Source organism: Saccostrea cucullata, unplaced genomic scaffold, assembly GCF_032062105.1.
Source record: "Saccostrea cucullata isolate Sc308-1 unplaced genomic scaffold, CSIRO_AGI_Scuc_v1 ctg1123, whole genome shotgun sequence".
NCBI classification, from domain to species: domain Eukaryota; kingdom Metazoa; phylum Mollusca; class Bivalvia; order Ostreida; family Ostreidae; genus Saccostrea; species Saccostrea cuccullata.
Window position 1 is genome coordinate 78,483 of NW_026930107.1, and position 21,983 is coordinate 100,465.

Sequence of the window (21,983 nt, forward strand, 5' to 3'; positions counted from 1 at the left end):
TCAGTTAAAATCAGAGGTAAGGTTATTGCGAAAATGTATTCTTCTTGGTCATTATTAGTGTTTTAAAAATCTTTCATTTTAATTTGAAACGTCTACAAAATCAACAATTCATTATATATGGAACGAACTCGCTCGTTCGGATGACCAATGAAATATATGGAGATAACGAATAGTATTCAAGCTCAAAAGTCCATGAAACAATACTAATTTGGAGCAGAGTAATCATGGACCTCCCAAGCATCAGATGTGGAATCAGGTGCCACAGAGATGTGAGCATACCCTACCGACCGATCACACCCGCCTTGTGCTCCAACAAATTTTACTTACTCATTTATTCCCCATAGCTCTAGAGTCGCGAAGTAAGGAGTCAATCCTTACGTCGCGGTTTCGAATGCCACTGTGGAACGTGGAGACCGGTCCCTCAGATAAGACCGTATAAACCGAGGTCCCTTGTCGCAGTAGGTGCTGGCACGAAAAAAATCCCTCCCTGCTCAATGGCCCTGAGTGCCAAAATTTGCAGCTCTCCACCGGCAAGTGGTGGTGTCTCCATTTGAGTGAAAAGCGAGCAGGACGTTAATCAATATACAATCAATCAATATTCCTACAGTGCATCCAAAGTTTATTATATATAAGAAATCACCTTGTTTATTACCTTCGTTTTTTCAAAACTTGATTTGTTGAAGTTTTCACAAAAATCAACATACATGTAGAAAAAAGTAACAACTATTAATGAAAAACGGAATTCAGTTTTTTTTTCTAATAAAATGGAAATAACAATTTTCAAGCCCAAAACTTAATTCAGACAATGCAAATCAAAATCAGAGCAAGCACGAGCCTCTTAAATATCGGAGGTGGGATCGGGTACCATGAGAGAGTGAGAAGCCCCTGTCGACCGGTAAAACAAATCGTTATCTCCTTATCACGAGCAAGACATAAAAATTAATAAATTGCAAATTTAACTTCCCTGTCTAAGTTCCCGTGTTCTGAATGGGTTTATAACATACTTTTTAAAGGTAAATATTATTAGGACATTAAGATTTTCGTACAACCATCTATCCTTCTGTATTCAATAATCCAGAAGTGAAAAAAGAATTAGATAAATTACATGATCAGTATGTACTGGTCAGTGCTGACAAAGCAGGTAACAAAATTGTCTTTGTAAGGCTCATTGTATAAATTGTGTTTTAGAAGAACTTGGATTAAATTCTACATGTGGTAATCCAACTTACACTCATAGTTCCCTTCCTAAGGAAGACATTCTTCAAAATCATATATCAGCTATTAATATTTTTAAAATACCAAAGAACCAAAATGAATTTGAACTACCATATATATTGGATTCCGAAATTTCATAAGAATCCTTAAAAACAAAGATACATAGTGGTTTTAAGTAAATGTTCAAACAAGCCTCTTTCTTTATTACTCCTTACTAAGATGAGAAACTTCAAGAGTACGCACTGTGCAACAATATATTCAAGAAGTAGTGTAAATCAGATGTGGATACTTAATAATTCCAGGGAACTTTTGGACAATTTGAATTCACAAGATTTTACCAAAATCAACAGCTTAAAACTTACGACTTTTCAACTTTATACACAACAATCCCCCACGATAAATTAAAGTCCAGACTTTTTGATATCATTGACAGCTGCTTTTTCAATAAAAATGGAACTCGTCAATTTACGTACCTTGTCATTTTCATTTGCAAAATTATTTTGTTAAAAAACATTCTGATTGTACATACAAGTACTCTGAAGTTTACATCAAAAAGATTCTGAGTTTCTGATTGACAACATCTATGTTAAATTCGGAGACCAGGTCTTCGAACAAATTATTGGAATTCCCATGGGTTTGAATTGCGCCCGTTATTAACAGACTTATTTTTGTATTCATATGAAGCAGCATTTGTGCAAAATCTGATGCGTGAAAAGAAGAAAAAACTTCCTGTGGCCTTCAACTCAATATTTAGATATATCAACGACGTATTGTTAATTATTATGGTAATTTCCATTCTTATATCGATACGATATATCCTGGTGAGCTTGAGATAAAAGATACCACAGAGTCCGACACATCTGTTTTATATTTGGATATTTTACTTGAAAAAGACATTAATTGATTGATTCTTAGATTAATGGTAATCTAACAATCAAGCTCTATGATAAACGTGATGACTTTAACTTTTCTATCGTCAACTTCTCTTACCTATGCAGCAATATACCTTCATTACCTGCATACGGAGTTCATATATCTCAGTTGATTCGATACACAAGAGCATACTCTGTGTATGAACAATTTTTAAACGAAGTAAATTATTGACAAACAAGGTGATGAAACAAAAATTTCAGCGGTCTCGTTTAAAGTCATCATTTTGTAAGTTCTACGGTCGATATAATGACCTTGTCAGCAAATACAATTTATCATTGAGTCAAATGCTGAATGACGTTTTTCAAACTAATTGTTAGTCCATTATTTATACAGTGAATTGACGACGGATTTCTGTTATTTTCCGATCATAACAAGAACACGGCGGGTGTGACCGGTTGGCAGGGGATGCTCACTCCTCCATGGCACCTGATCCCACCTCCTATGATTTGTAGGTCTGTGTCTGCTATAGTCCTATTTTGTATTGTTTTATGGACTTTTGATCTTGAATACTGTTCGTAACTCCATATATTTCATGCATTTTAATAGTATTCTAGTAGATCAGGATTTTTTTTTTAATTTTCAAGAGTATACAAATGAAAATATAAAACTCTGCCTCCCGAGTGAAATAAGTTTCATAACCAACTACAAAATATATAATTCTATATTTTTCATATTTTCTTTGATTTTATCATTTCCTTTGGAATTTTTTACACAGTGTCATAAGCTTTGATAACAGAGTTGAGTACTTATAGCGATTGTGATATTGAAAACATTGTAAACACGGATCTACACAATTTTTATTTTTGTTCGGATTGTTTTTGAGTTATCTCTGTTGTACTAGGCCTGGTCTATATTTAAAACACTTTTTAATTTAATTCTCCATTGATCCTAAAAAATTAGATGCTAGTCGATATAACTAACCAGTCTCTCTCTCTCTCTCTCTAACTCTCTGTGAGAGAGAGAGAGAGAGAGAGAGAGAGAGAAAGAAAGAGAGAGAGGAAACATCTGATTCATTCTGGAACCGACTCTGCTCTTACTGTTTATGCTTGTTTGATGGTCTGTTTACAGTTTGATTGTTTTTATGATTCATATTTTTATAGTGGGTCATTACATTCATTTTTAATTAGGTGCGTTATGAATCAGTGATTATTTGAAAGTGTGAGGGTTCTTGTATTGGACGCAAGGACACTTAATGAAAAGATCCCCAGCGTCATGACGTGCTTAGCAGAATTCTGTTTAATATAGATTTCTTTGTAACTTACACAAGGTAAACCTGTTTTATTCCATTACCTTACTCCCAAATGACGTAAATAGATGTAGAAAGATTCTTTACTTTCTGATATATTTAAAGAAATGAACAGTTCAAAGAAAAAGCAGAAAACCTAGTGATAAATCTTTTTTATGATACATGTATATATATATAATGTATAATTATTATTTTCTTTTTTACTTTTGTTATGGTATCTGATTTGTGTTCTGTTTCTAATAATATTTTATTGATTTTAATATGAGAAAAGGGATGTTTTTATATTTATTGAATCGTTATTTGTACTGTAGTTTACAAGTATATTTGTTGACAAAATGGAAAATCACTACACGAACAAACAGATGGAAAGAAAATATTTATTAAGATAATTTTCTTTGTCTTATTAAAAAAGAGAACTTTTATTATCGCATGCTAATTACAAAGTCATTAAATGAAATTATCATATATATCTATTAGTAATGTTAAGGCTTTTAACAGCTATATCTATGTTAAACAAGACATGTAATCTATAATTAATTTCAGAATACGGTTTACTAAACATATTACACCTACATTATAAATCTTCTTGTGGGAAGGGTTATATTCACTGAAAGCAATTGATCGTGAAGCACTGTCTTAAATATTGTGTTGAACACAAACTATAAATGATTGAAATTATTCTTTTAATTAATTGAGTGATTTTGTCTCTTCCAGTTCCCAATTTAATTTTGTACCTGATATTTCATGACGTTTCCGGTTCCTGAGCGATATATTTGTCAGCGGCTACAGGGAACTCTAGTTAGTTATTAACTACAGAGCAACTGATAACATGGAGCACAGACTGCCTTTACTTTTTCTATATCTGATCAGCGATCTCAGGTCTTTATTGTGCTGTCAATGTTTTCCTTCGCATATACAAACGGATTATTGTGCCGCAAATATCGGTAATGCATTTTACATTTCATTTTTATTTAAAATTCTTCCAAATCTTCCATTTTAATACATGCATATGAGGATTTTCATTTTGTTTTTAAAAAAGAATATTATTAATTGCAACATCAAATCTGAATTGTTAAATACAGTTTTATGGACATTTTCTTATCAAAAGTTTATTTTTAACACTTCTTCTATATGACTACGAAGTTCTACTGGTATTTTCACTTTATTTTGTAAAATAACCAATTTTATATTAAAAATATATAAAAAAAAAAATTAATATAGTTTTACTTCATATAAAGTCATTTAGAAAACATTAGTGTGGAATGTGATTAATGCCAGAACAACATATAAAAATCACGCTAATTGTGTGTTTACTGAATGAAAAATGAATTTTTCATTGCTCAATTATTATATTAACCAATAGAAGTTTTCCTGTCAAAAATGAAGATAATTTATTAAATTTAATTAACATTCTTAATCAAATGTTTATTAACTGCAGACATTAACATCTAACAGTGCATATGTTGCATCAAAACACAATTTCCTTGAGAATTGCAGTAAAAATAAATTTTATTTGACATTTATGAAAGAGTATCCGATATCAAAAGCCACTTTTTATATCATTATCAAAAGTTTATTTAAGATTCAGTTAAGAAAATTGCTTAATAATTGATGGTAGCGGGTAGCTTGAGGAAACTCGAATTGAATTATTCTAACTTATTACTCATTCCATCTATACAAGGATTAGGTCACGAGTTAAAATATAAATAAGATATGCATCGTACTTCGAAGACATAAATTAAATGAATAAAAAAAAAAAATAAAGATATTAAATTATACTTAAATAATCTTGATAAATTTTATAAAAGTTAATTTCATAGGTATTGATTTCTCTATTAATTGTATTTTGAAAAATGTTTAAAAACTTTTTCAAGAATAAAATTCACGTTCATTCTCAAACAAAAATATAAGTATACCTGCTGAAATCGTCTTATAAATGATAAATTATTGTGTCTAATTAAAATAAAACAATGACATTAAAAAATCAATTAAAAATCATTTTAATCACGGGCTAACAATTGATATTAAAAAACTTTTTCTGTATGTTTAATTATTTGTAATTTTTGTAGATATATTTATATTTCTTTTCAGTCCAATCGAGATTCACCTGCTTTGCTATCTGTATTGCTTTTTGACGATTTTTTGTCTCTTATACATAAGCACATTCTTGTGTCTGAAAATAAAAAGATATACATTAGTTTACCAAAAAATTCTTCGAAATTTTTTAGGGAAAAATACATCTTTTTAAGATGAGTATCCCTAAATAAAACTGTTATACTACGCAAAGTGAACTAAGAAATTTTGATTTTAAAGGAAATATTGTTTCAAAAATTAAAAGTAATACATGTTTCTTTCTCTTTTCAATTAGTTACAAAAGTGAAAATCCAAGATCTAGCGAGGAGTGAATCTGAAAAATGGCTTCGATATAATGCAAATATTTCAACAGTTTACAAGGCAAGTATCCCCTGGATATGAATAAGTCAAGATTCAAAATTACAAGGCATTTGGATGGAAATGAATTGGGAAAATCAAGAATTTTGAAAGCAAAAAAAAAAAAAAAATCTATTCTAATTATTTGTAATTTTACAATAATCATTTTTCATTGAATATTTATAATGAAAAATGTACTTAAGCATTATCAAGATATTATATTACGACTATATGTAACACACACATCACCCAAATTCGACAAAAGTTTATCTCATCATTTTTACATTTTTTGATTTCCTCTTTAAAAGAATTTTAAAACAAAACATATTCAATGTACGATTTATATTATTTTTTTTAGATATCACATTTTAAAATTCTAACAAAATATCGTCATTGCTTTTCATTAATTAAATCTGATTCTCTGATTCTTGGAAAAAAGAGGAAAAATGTTTTTGGTGAATTTATTAACATAAATATGATACACAGAAAGAAATCGATTCTTCGGTTTTTTTTTGTTTTAAATCCCAGCAAAAATCCGTATCTTTTACACAATACCTAAATTGTAGCAATTCGCGGTAACAAACAAATATGCATCAATTGCATAATACTAAATTTAAGAAGATCCTTCCAGATTGACGGGCGTTTACAGATTGTAAAATAATTACACATTTTGAATTGTACTTCAGAGGTTATATTTATAATTAATTGAAAACTATCACTTGAGTATGCACATACTAATAGAAGACGTCCTTTGTAAGTGACACACACCACCGCCTTGCTCTCACTGAATTGACAATTCTTAATTTTGTTTACATAATGACAGGTTTATTCAATATTCATTTGCATCTAAATATAAACTTTTTGAAAATAATTCATTTTCGAGAGTTTCGCCAACTGGCTCCAAGAAAGAAGTCAATGACTTTTACAATCACAAATCAAAAATATTTCGTTCTGAATGTTCGCATGTAAAACATCGCGGGAAAGCGTGAGTTAAGCAGTTACTTATTTATTAAACAAACATGGTTAGAAGTAAAAAATCAAAAGATAAAGCGGTATAGATATCAAGAAACTAAATAAATTATTCTTGAAAATGAGTTTTGTTCTAATTAACACATACTGAAGATGGTTCACTTCATTACTCGTGATACAATTTATCGAATGCATAGGCTCTGGTTGGTACGCGCATCAAATAAATGAACACTGTTGTATAAAAAATAACAATCTTTAAATCCGCCCTGACAAGTGGCATACACTCTTAAACACTTTTAAACAAGTGATTCGACAAGTTTATTACAGGAAGATTTCATATCTGAATAAACATTATCATATAAAAACAAGAAATTGCTTTTTAATGTATTCAATGACACGTCAGAACACAGATTCCTATCTCCCATTCCAAACTTTATCTGATTTAAAACATGAAGTGAAAAAGTGAAATTGATGATTTTTTTCTATAATCTACTGAAAGATCTTCATTTATTTGTACTAATTTAATTTTTATTTATCTGTTTATTCATTGATTGCTCTCATGTTTCAAGGCTGGGATTCTTGCTGAAAATATTAAATTTAACTTAGGTATTCTGTTTCTTTTGATTAATTAAAATGTATCATGTTGTAATTAAACAGCATGCTTAAGGGAATCGAGCATACCAAAACTAAGTACTTAACATCTTCGTAAATGTTTACCTTTCTTGTCACATATCACGCTAAATTTTCAAAAAATATTATATTTTTACCTGTGGCAAAATTTTTTCAAGAAGGTTGTTTAAATAATATGTCTTAATTTTTTTTCTTAATTCAAGAACATATATCTAACCTGGGACGGTACAAAATTTCAATTGTAATGTCAGGCAAATCGATATCTAAAATGGATAAAAGTCATTTAGATGAAAGCAACACAACTGATATGATTTTCTGTTTGATCAAAGACGCCTTACATTGGGATTAAAATGAAACTTAATCATTGAAAATTGCATGGTCGGAAAGTAATTTTTCTTTTTCAAAAAATTACATATTCAAAGCAAAATTTGAAAATCTATTTTGCAGAATACTCCCCAGTAGATCAAAAATTCTTTTGGAGATTAAAAAATGAGTCTGGTTATTTTTTTGCCAGTTATTCGTGAGAGAGCAGCCAAATTAAGAAAAGGCCTTATGAAGAATGAATTATGTAATATTTATCATATTTATCATTTAAATCGTTTTTTCATTCCGACTGTTTTTGTTACGAGTAGGACTATTCTGATTTGATGTTGATACCTAACATAATTTTAAGTGGCTTTTTTTAGTAACATAATTTTGATTGCCTAGTAGTTTTTCAGCCATTATTCCTGAAGTTTAAAAATATAATTTAGGATAACTTGAGTTTATAAAACCCATTTTATCCATACATTTTTATTATTATTAATTTGGTAGAAGATGTAGTATTTAGGAATGGTAATCGAAAAGAATTTTTGTATGATTAATTTGAAAATAATTGTCCCTACGAGTATTCAGCTATTGGAACAAATAAGAATTGTATTTTATGAAGAATTCTAATGAATTGCTGAAGTTAAATTTTTATATTAAAAAATATCTTAAAATGGTTAACTCAAATTAATCGGAAATCTTTACTTTTAAATAAAGACATCTGGACAAATTATACAAACATTTTTATTTATTTATTTATTTTTAAAGATTTACATCATGTCATTTTCGTTTTCAATAAAAAAGTATGTTTTGTAAGCTATTTTTTTTATGCACAAAATTTTGCATAAAAATTGTTTTTTATCATTTCGTTGTTTTTTTTCAATATATGTCATATAAAATTTCGTGTGTGCGTTGAATACTGTTTTTTTATATTCATTTATTTTTTGAAGAGTTTGTAAATTTCCATATGCTAAACGTTCCTCAGTACTAGCGGTGGAAAAAATTATAGGTATCCTCTGTCTGTAACATTTACCTGAACTTTTTGATTACATTTTAAAGGTTATAATTATTTTTAAATTATCTTTTTTAAAATGATTTTTCTTATTGTTTGTATAAAAAAAAAATCATGAAACATTGTTGATGAATGGAGACTTCTCAAATTTACAACCAAATCGCTAAATGTCGCAGATATTACTTACTTTCTTGATGAAATGAAAATATACATGACTATTGCGCTATAGTCACATTATCAAATACTACATCGTATCATATCACCAACTCAGTTCCAAAATAAAAGACGGCAGGCAATGAAAAGTGAAAAAACTGGTGTGTCTTTGGAATTTCATACTCTTGATTGTAAAAGTTTGTCATTGCAATGTCTCTAAAATACGAACAAGCCTTTAATCGCGGTGATACTTATGGCAGTGTAAATTAAAATTTATGCAGTGAGTTACTTATAATGCCAATTCCTTTTAAAACACTTTACTGAGTAGAAAACTCCTAGTTTTTACGCAAATATAGGAAATGGAAAATGTTAAGTTGTGTATACTGGTGTAATTAAGCTTAAAATTTTACCTGCATGGTACCGGTGCAGTGGTTAGAACGTTTCGCGGGTAAGTTAAGGCAGCACATAGATCAGAATTCGGCGAATTAGCACTTTTTTATAGCATGTAACACTAATAAATCGGAACAGTCATGGATAATTTTTTTGCTATCATTATGCATTCTATAGACCTCAGTGAGACATATACTACAAGAGGCACTGTTCACACAGCGAAAAAAAGTTTTAATTTCAATTTGTTGCAGTCTAAAAAATTGCTAAAAATGCGAATTTTGTAAACTAATGCGCAGCACTTTCCAAAAACAATAGAATAAGAATGATGAAGTTTCAAAGTTGTAGTGTTGAACACACCACAGCTAGAGGAAATGCGGCAAGTAAACACCCTTTCTGCTTTTATTTTACGAAGAAACTGTAGAGTTGAATTAGCATACCGTATTTATAAGCATTATTCCCACATGAATCACACAAGATAATCATTCTAAATGCTTTTAAACTCCGATTTCTTGTGTTTGTTTACATGAATATTCTCGTTATGTTTCACTTTCACTCTGCTACTGCATGATCAACAGTTATGACGTCACGGGTTTGGTATTTAGGCCGTGTGATAAATACAGAGTCCCAGAAAAGACAAAATTCCGCTTATATTATATCTCTGCATATTTTGATCCAATTTACGACCTCAAATCAATCTTAGATATCGATTTTGAGAAATTGTTATCTCTAAAACTTCACGTTATACAGCTTACTATGACGTCATATCATAAAGGCAAGTAGAATTTTTGGTTGTAACCTTAACATACCTGCGTTGCTCTAGAACCAACGTAAGGAGTGGAAACTTATGCCCTGTTCACACAACGAGTTTTATTCGCAGTCAATTAATGCGAAGTAAACTAATGCGAATCAAAGTAATGTGAATTAAATTGCGTTCACACGACAGCTAATGCGAAGTAAACTATGTGTATTGAGAAATAGTATTTTACTTCTACAGTCAGGCGTCAGTACTTGGCTTTTATGACATTTTCAAACCATGTCACCTTATGCGGAAGCAGATGCATTTGACATAATGTCACAGTGTCTGTACACACATTTTAGTGATGAACACATTTTTCCTTATTTTTTCACTCAAAAATAGCACAAGTACTTAAAGCTGACCACCGAAATGTGGCATTTGACCTAATTTTGCCATTACGCATGCCTCAAAATTTAATTCGAATTAGCTTCGCTTAGCGTTCACACGGAGCTAATGCGAATTAATTTAATGCGCAGTAAATTATTTCGAATTAAACTAATTCGCATAAAACTCCCCGTGTGAACGTGGTTCAAATTTAATTCGCAGTAACTTACGTTTCATTCGAATTAAACTCTCCGTGTGAACAGGGCATTACGTCGCAGGTTCGAATCCACTGACCTATAGAGAGATTATTCGCATGAGACTGTATATAGAAATTGTGGGAGGGGCGTTAAACAGGCAATCAGACTAAAACTATTTTATTAATATTACGGGTATAAAGAATAAGTAACATGCACGTGTTAAAAACCGATAGCTTCTATTAAACTATTTCATTGGTTTCTGAAACATTTAAGTTCGAACATCCTTCCTAAGACATTTTTTTTCACAAAAAAGCTAATCAATCTTAAGAGTACTTTTACCATAAAAAATGACTATTTAGTTATGAAAAATGTAAACGGTAATAATCTTTCAAACATATAAATGTTTGTTTGATTGATTGTTATTTAACGGCTCTCTTGAGAATTTTTCACTCATACGGAGACGCCACCACTTGCCGGTGGAAAGCTGCAAATTTTGTCCTATACTCGGCACTTATAGCCATTGAGCAGTGAGGGGTCTTTTTCGTGCCAGTACCTACTGCGACACTGGATCCCGGTTTATACGGTCTCATCCGAAGGATCGGTCTCCACGTCCCACACTTAGATTCTAACTAGCGATCAACTCCTTACTTCGCGACTCTAGAGCAGACACTCTAACCACTGCGACAGGCGGGCGACTTAACCGATTAATGAGAGATTCACTTGATTGGTCCTCTACTATTATTATAATAATTATTAATGAATAGGTTTCTGATATTTTTTATCAAAAAAATATACACAGTACCGGCTTAATTCCATTTACTAGTATATAGTTCAGAGTATCATTATTTTAATCAATAGAAATGATAGCATTTTCAAATGACACGTTAGAAAAAAGCTCGAGTACTATTTTGCTAAAAAGAGAAGTCAGGCAATGTATCAATGAATTATCAATGAATTGTATGGAAATAACGAAGAACATTCAGTCCCAAAAGTGTAACTATTCGAGTGAAAAATCCATGTAGCTTTCATAAGTGACACTGTTATAAGTTCAATGTCTTTTATATAGTTATATCCATTCTTAAGTTTATTGACTGCCATATCTCCAAATGAAAGTTTTAGATACATGTTGTCACTTTGAATATTGGAAAGTTGATCATAAAATTTTTAATCCATGTTGTTAAAAGTCCTAAATTTTATCGTTAAATCATTCTTTCTATCAGTGGTGTACCTTGGACTAGAATTGGGATACATGTATCATAAGAAAGAATTTAACCTGCTTTTGGCAAAAGGCAACGTGCATGCATTATACATTTATAAACGCAGCTCCACAGTTGGCCTCACTCCAAATTTGCATATCAAGCGAAGAAAATATAACATATACGGTAAATAATTTCAAAATTTAATACATTTTTTATTGTCGAAAAATAAAGTAAATAATATTACCAAAAAAATATATAAAAAAAACTCTTTTTTTAAAAAAAAAAAGAATGTGTGATAGAAGAACATATTTCCACTTGATCATTAGAGAAAAAATAGTAAAATAAAAAGTAATAGTATTTTATTACTTTAGAATTCACATAATGACAATAACATTAATTTCAAACTATGTTTGAAAGTTATAAAGCCATCACACCTTTCACTGCGAATATTAACTTTTTTGATTCAACTAAACGCTATATTTTATTGTGTGTAACTCAGACAGGAAAAATAACAAATAATCCTTTTCTATCCGATGTATTAAAGAATTCAACTCAAAATAAGTCTTATATCATTTTTAATTGGGAATAATTGGGAACATTTAACATTATTTGTCATATCTTTGTTCTACAAAATGCTCTTTTCATAAATGCAGATACTTTCTACATTATTTTCTTCACTTCCATTCTGCCATCAAGTGGATATAGAACATACTAATAATATAAAATAAACTAGAACATTAACAGAAATCCTTAATATACATCAGTTCTCTTAATTTTTAATAAAAGCTTCCCTACCTGTACCAGGCTAAATCTTTCTCCGACTTATAACATAAAACGATCCAGAATAATTAAATGTGGCTAAACAATCCAGTCAAAACATATTAATAACAGATAAAAATAAATAAATATGTATTTTCCTTCCACTTATGCGCATAAAAATTTGCTCGCACGTGCTTTCAATTTAACCTATAAATGACATTTAGAATTGTCTGAGTTAGTAAAATAATACTACCGTGTTTATCTATTTTTTAAGTACACGTCAACTTTTCGGAAAACTGGTTAATAGATTCCTATTTATGCTAAGAAGTCACCTCGTGTCTTTTACTCCAGTTTTACACAAGATATTTAAAGAAACGTTAAAAAGTGGCGATGTGAAAAATTCTAGGAAAACTCTCACAGAAGAAAAAAATTCTATAGCAGCAAAGCATTTTAATAAATCTTTGATTTTTAGGCGCCGGAGAATGTAATTTGAGGGAATGTAATGATCTCTCGAACTATAGTTTTTGTTAGTCATGAAGTAAATTACAATGCTTTCATAATATTACTTAGCTTTAATATGTAACAAGCATAAAATACTTTATACGAGTATTTACTATTCACTCTTAATATTTTTATATGTGTAATGAAATGCTAAGTACTCGGAAAAAAATCGGAGGGAAATTAAGTTCAAAAGACAGAAAAAGAAAAAGCTAAACAAAATTCCAATTTGATCAGAAAGGACAAATTATAGTAAAAGTCGTATTGACCTCTTAATTCGTTAAACATCAGATATTTTGCGAGTAATGAATCAGATGCTTGTTAGCTCACCTAAGCCAAAGGCTCAAGTGAGCTTTTCTGATCAAAATTTGTCTGTCGTCGTTGTCGTCGTTGTTGTCGTAAACTTTTCACATTTTCATCTTCTTCTCAAGAACCACTTGGCCAATTTCAACCAAAGTTGCTACAAAGTATCCTTGGGTTAAGGGGATTCAAGTTTGTTCAAATGAAGGGCCACGCCCTTTTCCAAGGGGAGATGATTATGAATTAGAGAAAAATTAATGGATTTTTAAAAAAATCTTCTTCTCAAGAACGACTGGGCCAGGAAAGATGAAACTCATGTGGAATCATCCTCAGGTAGTGTAGATTCAGGTTTGTTCAAATCATGACCCCCGGGGGTAGGGTGGGCCAAAATGGCCGATCAAAGTTTTACATAGGAATATATTGGAAAAATCTTTAAAAATCTCTTTTCTCAAGAACCACAGGGCCAGGAAAGATGAAACTCATGTGGAATTATCCTCAAAGTCTTACATAGGAATATAGTAGTGTAGATTCAAGTTTGTTCAAATCATGACCCTGGGGGTAGGGTGGGGCCAAAATGGTCGATCAAAGTTTAACATCGGAATATTTAGGAAAAATCTTCTCAAGAACCACAGGGCCAGGAAAGATAAAACTCATGTGCAGTCATCCTCAGGTAGTGTAGATTCAAGTTTGTTCAAATCATGACCCCCGGAGGTAGGGTGATGCCAAAATGGCTGATCAAAGTTTTACACAGGAATATATAGGGAAAGTCTTCTTCTCAAAAACCATTGAGACAGGAAAAATGAAACTCCTGTGGAATCATCCCCAGGTAGTGTAGACTCAACTTTGTTCAAATCATGACCCCCGGGGGTAGGGTGGGGCCAAATGGCCGATAAAAGTTTTACATATATAGAGAAATCTTTTAAAATCTTCTTTTCAAGTACTTCAAAGCCATGCTTAGTGATATTTATAGGGAATCATCCTCAGGTAGTGTAGATTCTAGTTTGTTCAAATCATGACCCCCTGGGGGGTTAAAATTCAAGCCCCCCTCCCCCTCAGTAAACTTTCAGTTCTGATCTGATATGTGCTTTTTCCTAGCTAATTGCTAAGGTGAGCGATGTGGCCCCTGGGCCTCTTGTTTTATAACTACATTGATTTTGAATCAAAACGGAGAAAGGAGTCGCAGATGGAACAAAGTTAAGCATTCTAAAAAAAATTCTAAATTTCTCTTTTCTCATATACTTTCACCAATACATATAATTTACCTCTGAAAACATTAAGTCTAACTTTCTGAGATTGTCATATACAAGAATGAAACTCGTATAGTGCTGGGAACTATTTTTTGTTACATAATTTAGCATCAGCATTTAAGCAAATTAAGCATCAGCATTCAGCTATATATAGCGTCAGGATCTGCATCCGAAAAAAAGTCAGAATCAGCAAGCAAAGGATATAGAACTAGCTTATAAGTATATATAAATGCAGTGCAAACACGAACCGACTGTGAATTCTTTATTTTCGTGTGGTTTAATATTCGTGGTTTTCGAGGCATGGAGAGACCAACGAATATATGACCACCACAAAATTTAAAATTTCATACGCATTACTACGAAACATTCTTCAACCACGAATTTAAGTTCCCACAAAGCAATATTTCTTCCTCAAAACTCAAAAAATTGACCCTTAGAAATATGTGAATTAACAATATCAAACGTCACAGATGTGATCAGGTGCCATAGTGAGGTAAGCATCCCTGACGACCAGTGACCTCCGCCGTGTGCCCCCTTATCATAATCGGGTGGAAAAAATTTGAAAAACAAACAAACAAATCAGTGTGTAGGTAATGGCCTAACAATTAGTATGAAAAACGTCCATCAGCAGTTGACTGGATGATAGATTGTGCTGACAAGGTCAATTAGATTATTGTATCGTTCAATAATCTTAGGAAATTATGATTTTAAACATATCTCTTCACATTCTTTTTCATTAACTTGTCAATAGCTTGTCTCATTCAAACATTTTATAAATTGTTCCTATATAGAACATGCTCTTGCAAATCGAATCAACTTACAATTAGAGACATAAACCTGGTTTGCGGGTGATAAGGGTATACTCTTACATGTACATAAGTATAGGAAAAAATACAATTAAAAAGTAGACGACCTCAGTTTATCATAATATAGCTTTGTTGTAAGTAAACATTAATGTCTTTTTCCTATGAAATATCCAAATATGAAACAGATGTGTCAGACCAGAACCTTTGGCAAAATCGTAGATTCTTTTCCATGATTTTGATTCAGTGGGTCTTGAAAAGATAATGCTTTAATGATAATGTGTGAATTTAGGCCATAGTCTAGCGTCGCACAAAAATATATCCATTGGTTGTTTTTTTTTTTTTTTTTTTTTTTTTTTTTTTTTTACATATTTTGAGTGACATGACTCTTTAATATTGAATTTCATACTTCCTGTCAAGTGGAGGACGTGTCTACATTTCCTTCTTTCCTTCTTACAGGGCCGTGAAACATTTCTGTTTAGCATACCCCACAAAATGGAAATCGGCACGCCGGGACCAGCGCACTCGTGTGGTGTTCAGTATCTAAAGCCAGGTCTGGAATACCTTATATCAGGTATATTTAAGGAATCAATGTCTAGTTAGTATAGTATGCCACTGATCAACGATAGTGGGAAACATGGAATAATTTGCATAACGGGCGAAGCCTGTTGTGCATAAATTATCCCAAGTTTCCCACTATCGTTGATGTCCCTGGCATACTATACTAACTAGACAGTGAGTTCTTATATTTTTATTTCATTGAGAAATATAATTGTAGATTTAGACTTAAAAAATGTAGACATAAATATAAATTGCACGAGGACTCCCATGCCAATTTCAATAGTCCTCGCCCACTGACGTCAAACACAAAGGCAGCTGCACGAGATTTACATACATTTTGGCTTTCTTGGCATCAGACACAGAGACAGATGCGCATGAGATTTAGATGCATATTAGGCCTCCTTAGCTCCTGACCTATCGACCTGCATTATTTACATCCCGGTAGAATTATCAAGAAATCAACTTCGCTAACTTTCAAAGAGTTATCACAGAGAGAAAAAATTAGAACTGGAAATATATGTATATGTTCATGATATTGTATGCTTTTTTCATACAAATAGCTAGGCCAATATCTTTACTTAAATTTCCGTTTCCCCCTTCAAAACAAGAAACATACGGTGGGTGTTTATTGTCGTTTTTAATTAAAAAGGGAGTTGATACAAATATTATGCTCACTCATTATATGAAAACAAAAAAATATTTGGTGATATTTAAGTATGTACATTTCCAAATTCAAAATATGAAAATCATCGACATCAATAAACCAGACTTGTAAGAGATTTATTATGACACTACATTGTAATAATATAATAATCTATAATAATATGGAATAACTTTTTAACGCTAATATTAATATATCATTTGTGTATTACTTGTAAGAAGATATTTCCTTGGAAACAAGATAAAAAGTTAAGTTGCCAAAGTTAAGTGGTTGAACAATGGTTCAAACACATAGGTAAAGGTATAAAAAAAATATTTATCCTGTACCCAAGGGAAGGTCATTTAACAAAAAATACACCAATTAATTATGAAAGCGCTGTCAAAATAATTCAAAACCGTTATGGTCAAGGTTAAAGATTTTAAAAGAAGGTCAAACTCAAAGTCAAAGATTCAAAATTACTGTTTTCCAAGGAAAGAACATGTACAGGAAGGAAGACAGTCCTAGCACCAAATCTTTTAAACAATGAACAACGATAAATATTTCAAAAGTACATATATAGGGTATAGGTCAAATTCCAAGGTCAAGATTCTTAATTGATAGTGCCCTAGAACACGTCATCTCACAGGAAATACTCATGTGATGTATGAAAATCCTAGCACTAACAGTTCAAAAGTTATGGTTTAAGGTTAGCGTCAGGGAAAATTCTGCAAAAGTTCGTCAAATTACAATGTCAAGGTTCAAGATGTCACACTTTTATGCTTATTTCCAAAGAAAGGTCTTGTTCCAAGAAACACACAATTGAAATAGCACCAATCAATCCAAAGTCATGGACAAGGTTATGTTTTTGCGGGCAAACAGACAGACGGACAAGTTAAAAACTAAATATCTCTGGATCTTGGCATATCAATAAAATAATGTTAATATCTGTTATGCTTAGGCAATAGAGATGAAAGAGGACTCAAGGCAAACGCATGTTCCGGTGTCAAGTTCTGGACAGATATTCAAGCAATTCTTCTCCGCAATGTGGACTGCAGTTGCAAAGTAACAAACTTTATCTTCGTCAAAAATTACCATTCCATATTTTTGATTGCTTGTATATATAACGTTTAAGAATTACACTATTCTAAAAGTAAAATACAGAAATATATAACATTTATCCCTCGATATCTTCTGTTATTTTAAGAAGGTTGTCACGGTTTTCCGAATGTTTACTCTTTAAGTTCCCTGTCTCAATCAATTTTAATTATAATTCTTTTAATATATATTTATTTGTTACTTTATCACAGATTTTCATTCCAAAAACATGGAATATCCCTATGAAAAATGAATACCCCCCTAAGACGGATGATATCTGCCTTGCTCCTACCAGGGGCACATGTCAGTTCAAATCAGGGGTGTGTAAACGAGATCAGAGAGGAGTGTGCCAATGGAATCTTGTTAAACCTTGTCCTGAGAAGGCTCCATAAATTACAAATATTTGAAAGAAATTGGGAATGAGACTGTAACAAAGTGAAGTGACCAAATGCTATGGGATGTTATAGAAATTTTGTAATTTGTTTTAACATTTCATGATAAGTTACTGCATGTGTTATAATTGTAATCACATGATAACATTTATCATGTGAATTCCAAATTGAAAACGTTTTTAATTTTTAAAGCAATATGAGCTGCATTTTTGTGAATTTTATTTTACTGGTAAAATATGTCATTATGATAAATTTGTACGTAATTTAAACTTGATGATCAATTAGACTAAAATGAAGTATCAAATTGTTTCAGAATAAAGACTTCTGTACTATCAAATATAGAGTATTATATACGGAATCAATATTGTACAGAACGACAAAATTATAATTTTGCCGAGTTCAGTCGAAGCTTATCAATAGTTCTTCCATCGCAAATATGAACAACAGAAGTTTATAAAATTAATGTTCTTTTCTCTGTCATTGAAATGGTTAGTTACAATGTTGTAACAAAAATTTCCGACATCAATATTGCAGCGTATATTGCTTTAAACATCTTTTCCCTAAACAATAAATCCAACGAGAAGGTAAAATCTATGTGTTTATCATGTGCTGGGTGTTTTCGTTTTATGTAAGTTGGGGTATATTTAAACATGTGCTTGAATGCCTCATCTATATTTCGTCGTGATGAACAGCTATCTATACAGTTTTTAGAACTATGATAGGAAATGTACATTAAGTTTTTGAATTTTGTCAAATGAACATACTATATTTGAAATGTATATATTAATATATTTAGTATTGTATCGAATAAAATGTATAATATATTATTTTACAGATTTTCCTTTATGTCCCTCTCTCTCTCTCTCTCTCTCTCTCTCTCTCTCTCTCTCTCTCTCTCTCTGAATTTATGGATAACATGGACCGGACAACTGCATGTATAATTTAGATTTTCGGAATTACCAAATTAATTTTGAACATCTCTATCGCAAACACTGAAAATGAATGTGATATAGTAAAAAATACTTTATAACATTTTAAAAGCGTTAAGTACAAACTATTTGTTTTACATGTTACATACTTCCAGCATATACAATGTAGTGTATATTGTGAGGAATGGTTATTGAACTTGTATTTGTACAGCCAAATAGTGCCAATATATTCACAAATAAATGCTTCTTTATTATATCAATCATAGACCTAAATATAGCTAAAACATATCCTCATAAATTATAAGAATTATTCCAGCTAAAAAACTCAAACAAATATTTTTTTTTAGTATCAGTATATTCAAATTAACGCCTGTCCTGCATGTAAACTTGTGTTCAATATCGTATCATTCCAATGACCCTACCGAGCGTTATGAATTGCTTATTTCTTTAAATTTAATTTTTAATAAATAATTTCGTTAAATTGTGTAAAAGTAAACACATTTTACCTAGTTGGCACTCTCTTTAGTTTGCGGTCCCTATGGAAAGACCATACGGCATTTTTTTTTTTTTGCATATAACGGGGCGTTCGATATTGAACGCCCGTATTCGGAATGTTTCGGACATCCTCGTATGTAATGAAAACAAGGCGTGTGCCTTGTCTTTGTTTACATATAAAAAATGTATTTTAATGAAAACAAGATTCAGCAAATCATTAGAAACTTCTAATCGTATTCAGAATTAACTTCATTATTGAAAAATCTGCTTTGAACGAACATCTATACATATGAATTAATAAATTTTGCAAATAAACTCAGAAACGGGTGTACCAGACTCTTCACATAGTCATCTAACAATACACTATATTGTGAAAGGAATACTAATTATTTTCCTATAGAATTCTATACAAATCTTAAGCCCTTTCAGGAGTTTACAATGACAAAATTCACTAGCATCATTTAAAACTTCGTTCTAAGCCATAACAAAAAATACTGAAAAAAATATATGGTCCCGTGGACTTAATTTATATGTCAAAATTGCTGTTATTTTCAACTTATAGCGATCAGCAGTAAAAACAAAAAACGCTACATAAAAAATCAACCTCCAATCCTAAAATCTTCCCTAGTAATTCTAAGTTTCTGCAATATTCTCTCATCACATCATTTTTTTTCAAAAGTCATTAATTTTACTTTAAAATGAAAGCAATTAAATACCTGATTTAAGCCTATGGCGTATTAACGCCTACCCATTCAGTATTCTATTTAACATTTCATCGCAAACAAAGCCATGTGTTCATCCGGGGATTTGGTGCTCTCATTCCTATTAACATATTTACCTGTCCCAGAATTAGTCAATTGTGGTAATTTCAAATACTATACACCTACTTGTGTACATGTATGACATTTATGTCCTGTGACTTCAGTTTATTATACTTTGACCATCTCACCTTACTGCTACCAACACAGTTCAACAGAATGAATAACTTTCAGGTCGGTGATGAATTTGGATATATTGGTGACTGTAATGAATAAAATATTTGTAAAATGATTTTTTATTGTTTTTTTTATGTTAATTAAGTGATAAAAAGTCGAAATTGAGCTAATTTTTTAGGGTGGATTCTGCCCAGAAATATAGGAATAAAGCTAAAAATTTAATAAGTCATAGCTAAGTAAGCAAAAATTGAAAAGTTTTAAAAACAGGTATAGAACTTTTTATGCTTATTTGAAGTAAGTTATTTTAAACTCAGATATACAAATTGATTCTTATCTAACCCTTCCTATTGCTTAGGTATGTACAAAAAGTCCCCCCCCCCCAAGGGAAAGATGATTGATTGATTATATACTGTTTAACCGTACGTCCCTCTCCAGAATATTTCACTGATATGGAGACGTCACCATTGCCGGTGAAGGGCTGCAAATTTAGGAGCACTTATGGCCTTTAAGCAGGGAAATTGTGCCACACCTGCTGTGACACGGGGCCTCGGTTTATACGGTCTCATCAAAATGACCGCCCCATTTTGCCTTTTACGACAAGCAAAAGGTACAATTTGACCCGAATCCCCACAGGGCGAAAGACACTTAGAGAAATAGCAGGTGCCCCCTATTATTTTTGTTTACAATTAATTTAGACAAGAGTAAATCAATCCTTTTGATAACAAATTAAAGTTCAGTTTCTGTACCAAACATGAGATGATCTTAACTTACCTTCCTACTTTGGCCATGTCAACTGAACAGTGCTTTACCAATTTCTAACCTCTCTTAACCTCCCCCCCATCTCTCAATGGACCCAAATCACTGTACTTGTTAAAAGTCCAGAAGTCTATACAGTGCAATCATATGCTATATTATTGAATTTCATGCTAAGGAAAGGTGAATTCAATTATTTTTTTTTGAATCAAGAAAAGCAATAACTGACTTCAAACCCAAAATTGTACTACACAATAAGAGGCTGGAAAGTTGATGAATGGAAAATTTACCTGCAATGTACAGAAAACTGTCCGACAAAATACGCCAGGTGCGTAGCGAGTCTACATCTTCTTCTTTTACAGAGAAAATGCTGATCAGATACCGAACTTTCCAAGAGCCGAGGAAGCTGAAAGGTGAAAGTCCTCTACAATGCGTAAATGAGAATGAATCAAAAAAGTTAGTCAAATTTAGCAAAAATCATGAAAGAAACAGCAATTGTTTTCAAGTGTTCTAAAACTTTACTTAATAACATATCTTCTACATAGTTGAATATTTTAAAAATGTATCTGTAAAGGATGGAATACATGTTTTACAATATTACATGTAATTACATGTAAATATAATAAAGGTCAATGTGATACACGCAGTTCAAGGTCATTCCAATAATTCATGAAAAAAATCCGAAGCCTAAGGTAAAAATAATTAAGATTTCATGTTGAAATTCTACATGTCTGGTTAGCAGGTCTAAGGAAAGTAACTCTAAGTACAAAAAAACA

The 21,983-nt window shown here is 31.4% G+C and overlaps 1 protein-coding gene across 1 annotated transcript; it reads left to right on the forward strand.

The window, feature by feature from the left end:
* The first annotated feature begins 224 nt into the window (after nucleotides 1-224).
* Nucleotides 225-18,388, forward strand: LOC134282940 (uncharacterized). Its single transcript, XM_062765361.1, has 6 exons — nucleotides 225-269; nucleotides 4,194-4,338; nucleotides 5,763-5,848; nucleotides 15,867-15,981; nucleotides 17,567-17,670; nucleotides 17,916-18,388. The coding sequence occupies exons 1-6, from the start codon at nucleotides 225-227 to the stop codon at nucleotides 18,093-18,095; spliced, it is 675 nt and encodes a 224-aa protein (XP_062621345.1). The 3' UTR covers nucleotides 18,096-18,388.
* The last annotated feature ends 3,595 nt before the right edge of the window (nucleotides 18,389-21,983 follow it).